This window comes from Somniosus microcephalus, chromosome 2 (genome assembly GCF_052327205.1).
Source record: "Somniosus microcephalus isolate GS21.2 chromosome 2, FLI_Smic_1.0, whole genome shotgun sequence".
NCBI classification, from domain to species: Eukaryota; Metazoa; Chordata; class Chondrichthyes; order Squaliformes; family Somniosidae; genus Somniosus; species Somniosus microcephalus.
The window spans coordinates 114,044,217-114,056,386 of NC_140988.1; the positions used below are offsets into that span (position 1 = coordinate 114,044,217).

Consider the following 12,170-nt stretch of genomic DNA (forward strand, 5'->3'; position numbering starts at 1 on the left):
TAACGTACCAGCAAATAGCCCCCGGAATGAGTAAAGCGAGAAGTAGAATACAAACTCTTCAATAGCAGCTCTGCGCCGCTCCTGAACTCCACTGCTCGTTCCCGTGCATCTAAGGTATGTGCAGCACTTGGCTTTTCTTTGCCTGTCGAACCCGATGAAGTATTTAGTCGGAAAGGTTAGAGATTTATTTTAGGGGGCAAGTCTTTTTCCACGGCGATTCTAAATAACGATTGTCATTTAGGCTGAAAGCTAAAGCAATCGTCTAAAAAGACTAAGTGATGAAATTGAAGCTTTTTGTGCGAATCTTGTTATTTTCAGGGCAAGCTGAGCGTTGGTGTGTGGGTACCTGTGGTTTAAGTGTTCTCTGGTGATATATCAGACTGGCTCTCGTAATGTCACTCATTGCTGATTATCAGGAAATACCGTGCAGTAGATTAATACTGAGAGGATGACTTTAAAACGCCTTCAGGCTGCACTTTCTTTTGGAGGGATCATAAAATGTCATTTTAAACTGGTAGTTCGATCTATGTTTTTAAAAAAACCTTGATTAAGGCCATGTACTGAATTGTTCTCCAATATTCTGGTATCATTTGTAAACACCAGGCTTCACGTTTCAACAAACTTCCACGATCCGGTAAGGACATTCTCAGTGGCCCATACTCTAGATGAGCAGGCAGGAGAAACTTTTACCAGGGGGGAATGCATTAATATTGGACAATAACAAAAAGCGGATAGGACAGTGATATAAAGACGCGGCGATCAGATTTTAGCAACTCGCGCTTCGTTCTTGGCTGATCTGCTGAAGTTTTACACGGACAAGGATTTCTCTTTTTTATGTTTTAAGGGGTATAATTTGATAGACGAGACGATGAGTCAATGATAACTGTAGCAGAGACAGTTGAGGATTTAATAATTATTCGCTTCAGTTCTCACTACTTGAACCTCTTATTGGTCTATCCCACCCCACCCCCCGAAAAGCGATTAGGCACATGTGAACTTGACTTACAAGCCAGTTGCAACAGATCTAACTGGTATTTTGTTCTTGATGTAGTGTTTATATTTCTTCCCGTCCAAAAAAAGCACCAGTTAATTGATATTATGGGACGGTTATACTAAGTACAACTATAAAGTGGTTTTCGCATTGCCCACACAAGGGCCAGACCTACTCTGGTCGCTGTGTATACCACGTCGTGAATGGTTCAAGAACCGGCCGGCGGTGCTAACGAGCTATACCGTCAAGACCTCTTTTACCTTCTCGCAAGATAAACAAACTATGACAAAGTGCTTTGCATGAACCAATTCTAGCAGCGTGAGAGCAGCCGGAGGAGGTAGCCCCTACGCCACTTCAGTTTCACTGTAACTTTAACCGGTGTAAAACATCTTGAAGATTTTCGGGCGGTTTGCTCCACCATTTCCAACAGTGAACCCTAGGTTTATGATATTATTAAAGACCTAATGTAATAATCATCACCATCAGTTGAGGCCAGTGAGCAGAGTTCTGCCCATATGTTTAAGTAGCTCTGCACCTGATTAGAGGGTGATGTCAACAAGCAACATCATTTCATATCGGGAACTAAGTGTTCCGAAAACAACACGGGCATCATACCTGTGTCCGCAATACACTGGTAATCGGACTATAGGTTAAGCTGCATTTTTTAACGCGTACCCATTGATATATTTATCTAGAATAATCATTCAGGGACTCTGGAATTGGCTCACAATAGCCTTTTCTTGCTCTGGACTTTCTCATGTTCCCATATTTTTTGTCTGATGGTCCGTGGCATTTTGTGCTACTGATGGAACTTTGTTTTGCTTTTTTTTTTCCTCACACTACTTTCTCCCTTCTTCCCCTGAAGTCAATAATACACAATGTGTGACGATACTACCAGCAGCCCTGTAGTACGTCAGTCAATTGTTCATTTTGCGTGTGTAAACCTAGAGAATGAGCATTGGTGGACTGTTTGACTGTTGGGGCATCACAGCTGGGCCTGATTTGACCTTCCATCAGGAACCACTGGACAACAATCAGGACTTGTATCCTTTGGGGCAGCATTTTCCCCCTCACCAGCTCAGCGGTTCTGCAACCAATTGTAGCGCCACTCTACTACCACCTCTGGCTGAGATGTGTGGAGCCTTCCTAGTTGGTATGGCTTGGGACTACACCAAGTGGTTTATTTACCCACTTAGCCTGGAACTTCGTTTTTCAATTAGTTGCAAACTGCATAAAAAGTCACCAGCACTAATTCTTTATCTTGAACAATGCTACCAACAATTTATTTTATTACTGAGTTTCTCAATTTTGTGCTTAACAACAAAAAACAAGGATCAATTACTGCTGGCAGAGGTTTATGAAACCTCTATTGCATCTTTCAAGCTTTGGCTTCAAACTGACTACAGAGCACCTCCTGAACAGTGCATGTGTTACACTGCAACTTCTAAGTACTGTACACATTTTGTTAACAAAAATGAGAGCGCATGGAATTGGAGGTAACCTAGGCTTGGATAAGGAATTGGCCAGGAGCTAGGAGACAGAGTAGGGATAATGGGTATGTACTCAAATTGGGGGACTGTGACTAGTGGTGCCCCCGGGGATTTGTACTGGGGCCTCAGATTTTATTATTTCACTATACTTCTAAATGACTTTGATGAAGGAAAAAAGAGCCATATATAAGTTTGCTGACAAAATTAAGTTAGGTGGCACACTAAATATTATTATAGATGGAAGCAGAAAGTTGCGAAGGAGCATTGATAGATTAAGTGAGTGAACTTTTATTTGCCACAGTTTTGCCCAATGTGGGAAAGTGAGGTCATCCACTTTGAATGTCAAAGATAGATCAGAGTATTTTCTAAATGGCGAGAAGCTAGGAACTGTGGAGGAGCAGAGAGATTTAGCGGTCCAAGTACAGAAATCACTAAAAGCTAGTGGACAGGTACAAAAATAATTTAAAAGACTAATGAAATGTTGTCCTTTATCTCAAGGGGGCTGGAATACAAGTGTGTGGAAGTTTATATTAGTTATATAGAGCTCTGTTTAGACCCCATCTGGAGTACTGTGTTCCGTTCTGGGCACCACACCTCGGGAAGGATATGTTGGCCTTGGAGTAGGTGCAGCGCACATTCACTAGACTGATAAGGGGGCTTAAGAGTTAAATTATGAGGACAGGTTGAATAGATTAGGGTTGTATTCCCTTGAATATAGGGTGATCCGACTGAGGTGTTTAAGATGATTAAAGGATTTGATAGGATAGTTAGGGAGAAACTATTTCTTCTGGTGGGGGAGTCCAGAACAAGGGGCATAACCTTAACATTGGAGCTAGGCCATTCAGGGCTGATGTCAGAAAGCACTTCTTCACACAAAGGGTAGTGGGAAAACTGGAACTCTCTCCTCCAAAAAGCTGTTGAGGCTAGGTCAATCAAATGTCAAAACTGAGATTAATAGACTTAGGTAGGCAAGGGTATTAAGGTTACAAAACCTGGGTAGGTAGATAGCATTAAGATACAGATCACTCCTGATGAGGCTCAAGGGGCTGAATTGCCTACTTGTGTTCCTACATGTACACTAGTAAGACCTGCCAAAAATAGCTAAAATAGTCAAAATTAGGGCTACAACAACTTGCATTTATATATCACCTTCAACATAGTAAAATGTCCCAAGGTGCATTATCAAACAGAATTTGACACCATGCCACTTAAGGAGATATTGGGACAGGAAAGTGATAGGTTTTAAGGAGCATCTTAAAGGAGGAGAGAGGGAGATAGAGACAGAGAGGAGGAGGAGGGAATTCCAGAGCTTAGGGCCTTGGCAGCTGAAGGCACGGCTGCCAAAGATGGAGTGATGAAAATCGAGGATGCGCAAGAGATCATTTTGGAGGAGCACAGAGATCTTGGAGGGTTGTAGAGCTGGAGGAGGCTACTAAGATAGGCAAGGCAAGGCCATGAGGGATTTGAAAATGAGGATGAGAATTTTAAAATCGAGGCTTTGCTGGACCAGGAGCCTATCAGCAAGCACAGGGGTGATGGGTGAAAGGGAGTTGATGCGACTTAGGATATAAGCAGAGGTTTGGATGAGCTCAAGTTTACGGAGGGTGCAAGGTGGGAGGTCAACCAGGAGAGCAGTGGAATAGTCAAGTCTGGAGGTAAAAAAGGCAGGGATGAGGGGTTCAGCAGCAGATGAGCTGAGGCAGGGTGGAGTCATGTGATGTTATGGAGGTGGAAGTAGACGGTCTTGGTGATGGCGTGGCTATGAGGTTGGAAGTTCATCTCGGTGTCAAATTGCACACCAAGGTTGTGAATGATCTGGTTCAGCCTCATAGCAGCCAGGGAGAGGGATAGAGTTTGTGGCTAGGGAGCAGAGTTGGTGGCAGGGACTGAAGACCATGATTGGTCTTCCCAATATTTAGTTGGAGGAAATTTCTGCTCCTCCAGAACTGGATTTTGGACAAGCAGCTTGACAAATCAGAAGCAGTGGAGGAGTCGAGAGGTGGTGAGGTAGAACTGAGTGTCAGCAGTGTACATGTGGAATCTGACATTGTATTTTCGGATGACGGGGCAGTATGTAGATGAGAAATAGGAGGGGGCCAATGATAGAGCCTTGGGGGACTCCAGAGGTAACGGTGTGGGAATGGTAAGAGAAGCCACTGCAGGTGATTCTCTGGCTATGACTGGATAGATAGAAATGGAACCAGGTGAGGGCAGTCCTACCCAGCTGGACGATAGAGTAGAGATGTTGGAGGAGGGTGGTGTGGCCTACAGTGTCAAAGCCTGCAGACATGAGGAGGAATAGTTTACCATGGTCACAGTCTCATAGGATTTAATTTGTGACTTTGATAAGGGCCATTTCAGTGCTGTGGCAGGGGGCTGAAACCAGATTGGAGGGGTTCAAATATGGTGTTGTGGGAAAGATGCAATGGATTTGAGGGGCACCAACACATTCAAGGACTTGAGAGGAAAGGGAGGTTAGCAGTTTAGTGGGAATATAGTCGAGCGAGCAGGAGGTGGGTCTCGTGGACAAGATCAGCTCGGAGAGGGCATGAGGGGAGATAGAGAAAGATGCGAGTTCAGGGCTAAGGCAGTGGGAAACCTTAGGGGAAGTTTGGCCCAGTGGGTTAGGGAAGCAGCTGAATGGATGGTCTCAATCTTAGTGACAAAAGTTCATGAGTTCCTTGCACTTGTTGTTGGTGAGGATGGAGAGGACAGGTTGTTGGTGAGGATGGAGGGGACAGGTTGTTGGTGAGGATGGAGGGGACAGAGGAGAAGAATTTAAGAAGACAGTTTTTAGTGTAGAGAAACATAGAAGGTAGGAGTAGGCCATTCGGCCCTTCGAGCCTGCTCTGCCATTCAACGAGATCATGGCTGATCATCCAAACCCTAGCACCCGGTCCCTACACCGACAGCCATCCCACCCAAGCCCTATCCCCGTAACCCCACGTATTTAATCCCCCCTAACACTAAGGGCCAATTTTTATCATGGCCAATCAACCTAACCCACACATCTTTGGACTGTGGGAGGAAACCGGAGCACCCGGAGGAAACCCACGCAAACACGGGGAGAATGTGCAAACTCCACACAGACAGTCACCCGAGGCCGGATTTGAACCCGGGTCCCTGGCGCTGTGAGGCAACAGTGCTAACCACTATGCCACCGTGCTGCCCTGAAGCTGAGAGTTATCTTTGCATTCCAGGGTGATCCTTGAATAGTGAACAGAGGAGAGCAGGACCCGATAGTGCTTTATGTGGTCCAGCCAGATCTGGTGATGAATGGCTAAGCCAGTTGTCCGCCATAAACATTTAAGTCTGCGTCCCTTGGACTTAAGGCAGCAGAGTTGAGGATCGGATCAGGGGGAATGACCAGGGTGAGAGAGAGTAATGGAATTTATGCGGACAAGGGCATCAAAGTTAGAGGTGAGGGTGTGATTGAGCAAATTGGTAGCTGTAGAAATGGAGGACCAAAGGCTGAACAGTTGGGAATTTGAAAGTGCCATTGTAAGTGACTTAGGGAGAGCTTTTTCCAATACATAATTACGTTTATATATGCAAGTATAAAATCTCAATTATATGAACAAAATATATGGAGTCCAGTGATCTACAAAAATAAACCATCAACATCCACAGGTGCTATACCTTACTTGTCCCCATGGCACTTATGAATTTGATGCTACTTGTTTCTTTTGCATGAACCGCTAGTCTATCCACTCGTAACCTATAACCCTACAATTTAATCTGGATAAATACATCATCTCGAACTTGGTTTTGTGGCTGGATTAGGTAGTGTATTTATATGCCTTTACCTTTATTAGCTACAAAGCACTTTGGGACAATCTGAGCTTGTGAAAGACGCTATATAAATGCAAGTTCATTCTTTATAGCAAGACTCCAATGAAGTATCACCATCTAAAAGGTTAATTCTATTACAGAAATCAACTATTATATTCATTATTAAGTATTGTGCTTGTTTGAAGCTCCCACTACTTTTTGAAATGATGTACACTTTTGGATATGGTATGTGGTTATCCTGCCCTGCCACTAGTTAAGGCAGAAAGTGGCTAAACCAGACAGATTAGCATAGATGCCAGGTTCTGAACCCCTGTCTGTACCGAGTTAGCTGACCTCACCAGTAACAGTGGGGCTCTATAATTGACATCAATACTGCTGGATTCGGGAGAAGAAAACTGATTGGGCTTCCTGCTCCTGATTGCCCGTTCTGGAAATGTTCATGTCGGGTGAGATCAAGATTGGCTGTACTGCCCCCAGCAGTCTAATCGCCTGCTGACACCCACTGTCCGGGCTCACGCATAACTGTACATCAAAGGGTATGCAGTGCTTGTGGAATCCTAGCCCAGAGAAGCGGAGAAAATCGCGGGGGGGGGGGGGGAAGAGCAAAGAAATGATTATTTTTGACAGGTGTAGGTTGCTATACGTTTTATATGCAGATTAAGGTATACAAAGGCAAAGTGAAACGAAACTTGTATATATTTTGTACTTAAAAGAAACATTCCCCTTTTTGTTTTCGGTGTTTCATCGGGGAAGTGGGGGAAGAGACGATTTTTTCTACTGAACTATCACCTCGTAAGAAACTACAATCAGCTGCTGTAGCAGCTGTGGATTTCCCTCCCTCTCTCACTGGGGTTTAGTTTCATCACTGAAAACCCAGCCTCTTGTACTCCTCGGCTAGAGACCGAGAGGCGTCTTTAGCCACTCCATGACCTTAGCTTTTATTTATTTCTCGCGACGTAGCTGCTGTTGCTGTGAAGTTTGCTTTATCAAGAAAAGCGATCAAAGTGGTCCGGATGACCCTGATTGTATGAATAAGTAAGCAGGATGCTCGCGGCTGCTGACGACTATTATATGCCTATAGGATTTTCGTAAGTTAGCAGAAAAGTGCTATTGCTGGCACCCTGCCTCTGTCGTGGATGTCATCATTGCTCAGAAGCTGTCTAGGTCTTTGTTTAAATTATGCTCTACTGTGCTTTTGCAGAGTGGATGTACAGAACACTGGACGCTATCTTCCCACAGCGACCTCATCCATCGTGAAGGTTAAAAATCGGCAGGATTAACAAGGCAACGAACGGATAGCAGGGGGAAACTCCAGTTACAACGAACCAACTTACAAAGCTGACATTAATCAAACCTCCGTCGGAGCTCTGAGCAACATAGGCTTTGCATTACCCTTCTAAATTCCACCGTCTACATCTGCCTTCCACCTTATTTCAATATATATACATATCTTATACCGAGACTGTATGGAGTAGTTTTTCCACAATCAACCCAAGCAGCATTTAATCAATACATATTTTTTTAAAAATGAATGTAATTGCACTGTTACTCACCGGATTGTCTCTATCTGGGAAACTCCACTGGATTAGTGGACTCGAATATGATTACACTTATGATTACTATGATGAAGAAAAGGCGGAGGTCATTGATTATAAAGACCCGTGTAAAGCTGGTAAGTGAACTACCAACTGATTTCTTCCCCCTCTATGCGAACGAAAGGTCTGAAACGATAATAGTAGTGCATTCAGAAAGTTTTACTTGGCACGAAATGGTTTGTTAAACATTTAAGCTGTGCACTTCCGAAAGCTGGATTTGTTGGCAGTTATTTAACACTACACCTCATGTGAGAGCTACTGAACACTGCTGATCATTGCTGACGTTAGGCAGTTTATATTGTTACCTACACTCCAAATTAACTGGAAAGTACCCCAGATCGCTTTCTGACCATAGTGGATCGTTTAATCCTGCATTGGGATGATTTGCTTTTTCAAATGAGTTGCACGTTTCGTTTTGGATTTAGTTAGTATCCCAATCGATGTTTAACTGGAAATATTATGTTTCATTGCAACTTATCCGGCACTTGAAGCAGTTAGAACATGCAGGCTGTGTGTTGCTTGCGGTGACTGTCTAGCTCTAGTAATGAGGGTACAATTATGCCTTGACACGATTGACAGTTTGCTATTTCTGCAGGATAGGGGCGAAATGGGGCGCTACAAGGCTCGGTGCTGTTTTCACACATGTGCCTAGTGCGCTCTGTGATTTACGGGACAGCACCACAGAGCTCTACAACTCCCGAATAAACCCACGGCATGATAAGCATTGCCTTTATCTTTGACGTAAGTTATGATGTTTTGTCCTTTTCAGCATTTTCTTTAACTATTCTGGTCCCTGACGGGAGGTGCGCGCCCATCTCCGGGTGCCCCTGGCGGGAGGTTTGAGGATGATGCATGTGTCATCGCTTCCGATTGATCCAGGTCATTGAAAAGTTTAGGGTAGGTGTGGTAGGATGTGTAGGACCAATTTAAGTAGACAGAGTTATATATATATTTAAAATCAAGATGGATTCGCATCTCAGTAGCTGCATTGTTTTAAAGGGGCATGCATTTTTTTCTGTATGATTCACATGACGGCAGGAAACTTTTCAGAACTTTTACACCAGATGAAACGGCCACGTTCGCGCCCGGGTGGCCCTGGCGATGGAGCACGCGGTGTCCGCCGGCAAGCTCGAGGCCTTCCGCGACCGGTGGGCACCGCAGGGACGGGAGTGCATCACCACCCCTGGGAATACAATTTTAATTTGATTTGTTAAGTTTCCTTTAAAACATTTTGTTAAGTTACAGTTTATGGTTTGCACAAAAGAGTACACCCGACGAAACAATTCGCGCCAAAACAGCAGGAAATCCTCACTGCATGTGACATTTTACAGCCCAATGGCGTCAGCTACTTGGTTCTTGGTCCTCCTTTGGTCTAAGGGCAGTGACCCAAAAATGTCACTCTGAATACCAGTGTAAGAATGGACACCTGGTTAAAAATAGCTTAATGCCTCCACTAAAACAGCGGAGAGAGGAATTTTAAATTAACACCCTATACACTTGGATGGTAAGATCCGCGGCATATTTTCAAGACAAGTGTCTCTTTAATGAAATAGAGTAAGAATTGTCTTGTGTGAGGGCAACTCCCAACCATCATCATATCATATCTTATTGCTCCATCTACTTGGTAGTCTTTCACTGAATTTCTCAAGTTAATCTGTGAAAGCTTTACTCAATCTTTTTTCCTACTTTTTCCCTTTCCAAAGATGTGCCTTTAATGCATTTCTTCTTTTTCAACCAGTCAATACTGGTCCTCGCATGCAAATAAAGGTATCTGAAATTTCACTCACCCCACAGTATGGCTTTCACTATTCTCATTTGCCCTGGAGGGTATTTATAATTAAAAACAAATGATTTTAAAATGTATGTGTACATAGTTGTGCTTCTGGCCTCAACCCAGGCTAACATCTCTCCACTCTGTTTCTGGGTCATATACAGGGACATCACACCACATTCTGTGATTTACATGAGAAAGCAGTGTTTCACTGCAGGTAGGTGAGAATTCACTGCCACAGCCAACACTGAAGGTCGTAAGCTTGACCGAGATACAGAAGTGATTCCAGGGCAGTTTTTTTCCTAATAAATAATAGGGATTATTTTAAGTGATAAATTTGAAAATATTTACTGTTTTGTATTGCTAGAGGTACAATGTGCAAATTGGGAACAAATTTACCTTCAACAATACTAAGTTACAGCCCACTTTTTCAAATGTGATGCACCTTCACTTTCCAATGTATACATGCAGGTCAGATATATTGCATTTAAAACTTTTAATATATTTTAATACTTGCTCGTAAACATACTAAATCAAGTCTGCATTATCAATCTCTGCAGTTATCTTTCAGGCCCCTGAGTGCACAGCAGATTCACATTAACCTTTTACAAATATGTTTATTCTTTTTCTTACCAATGTACACTTGCTGTTATCCTTAAGTTTGGGAATTTCTCCTGTGCTACTATTAGCATAAGCAAATATTTTAAACACTGAGCCCTAGAACAAAGAAAATTTTAGCCCCATTTTTATGAATGACTCAATTTTAATTCACTTTGGTTTAGATCTGAACTATGCCCTATTTGCAGTAGAATGCAAACTCAACATTATTGGCCCAAAGATTAAGTGGGGGTTACTTTAAAATGACACTAGTGTAACTGAGACTCTTGCAGGGTACCGACTGGGAGGAGCTGGTGGATTTAAGATTTGATGTCTATTCTTGTGTTCCTACAAGCTAACAATACCAGTGGTCCATTGCTCCAATTGTCACACTACACATGATTATTGGTAAGCTTTCAATGGCACTGTTCCCTACATGCATTAGTGATATTACTTTTATTAGTGCTCTCTTCATCTAAATGTATTGTATTTTTGAATGTGGACACCAAGGTCACTTGGGATTTCGTGTGTAGTAGTTCCAGTATGCTCTAATACAAGATTACATTTCTGACATGGAATTGGTAACATTTATATAGTGATGTTTGAACAACTTCACAGCAATGATTTAGTTTAATTTGAACTGAGTGCAATTCATCAGATTTGAATAACTAGATTAACTGATCCACATGAAAAGTTGGCTTGGCTCCAAATTTACATTCCCACCATTACAAATAACAACAACAACAATAATAAAAATGCATCTAGTCCTAAACCCAACAAAGCTTAGATTAGCTCCAAACCGAGCAGAGTGGCAAAATAATAAGGAAAAAATGCAAATGCTAAATTTGATCAATGATTTGGATGCAGAACTTGATTCCAAACTCATTCCTAGTTTGCATTGACCACCAAGTTAAAATCAACTGTTGAGCACCAGGCTGTATGTAAATGGGACTAATGTGGTAGTTGAAATCACCACTGCACTGTATTAAACTAATACAAATCTTAAATTGTTTATGGCAATTCCATTTTAATGTGATTTTACCAGGTATTGTGATCTGACCAGTGCTAATCAGATAGCCCACATTTGAACACAGAGGGGTAGGGAAAAGTAAGATTGGGATTGTACAAAACATATATTTTATACTCATGTGCACATTGGCAATAGCCAATGTGCACAATTCGAAGTTAACAGTTGGCAGATTATTTCCCCACCTGAAATCAGGACAAACATTTAAATCCTACAAGACATACTGTTCATAGTGATGAATGTTATCAAATTATCAAAGCTGTGGTGTGGATCATTACCAGTTGGACTCTAGAGGAATCGAGGGCTATGGGGACAAGGCGGGAAAGTGGAATTGAGGTCGAATATCAGCTATGATCTTATTGGATGGCGGAGCAGGCTCGAAGGGTCGTATGGTACTCCTGCTCCTAATTCTTATGTTCTTGTGTTCAATAGAATCGGACAGTAGAAAATAAAATGGGTTTGTTGCCAAGCAGCTGTGTGTGATTGTTTTACCTATCCAGCTATCCAAAATTCACCAGATCAAAATGATGTTTCAGCCTCAGAATGTTAATAGTGAATTTTTTTTAATGATGTAATCTTCTGTCTCCAGTATATGATAACATTTCTGACACTATATAGTAAACAGATCAAGCTTTACAAAATATGCTAGAGTTAGAAAGGTCTGGCACCTAACATCTCAAATATGCATGCTGATTTGGTCATCAAAATGAAAACCACAGTTGTAGATCTGATATTGCGATCATATCCATTTGTGTGTTTATTCTTTTATCATATCCTTTTTTATGAGGGAATTTTGGAACACTTGTTAAAACATTACTTGTGTGAAATTGTTTGAAAATATAGCTATGATATGTATGCGAACTGTCCTTTAAAATAATTAAAATCCTTTTTTATTTGACAGTTGGTG

The 12,170-nt window shown here is 42.3% G+C and overlaps 1 protein-coding gene across 1 annotated transcript in view; it reads left to right on the top strand.

The window, feature by feature from the left end:
• The first annotated feature begins 24 nt into the window (after positions 1-24).
• tll1 (tolloid-like 1) overlaps positions 25-12,170 on the top strand; it is a 414,199-nt gene continuing 402,053 nt past the window's right edge. The window contains exons 1-2 of the mRNA XM_085962033.1: positions 25-114; positions 7,475-7,945. Of these exons, the coding sequence (XP_085818159.1) occupies positions 7,801-7,945 (145 nt within the window). The 5' untranslated portion in view covers positions 25-114; positions 7,475-7,800. The remainder of the gene's footprint in view (positions 115-7,474; positions 7,946-12,170) is intronic.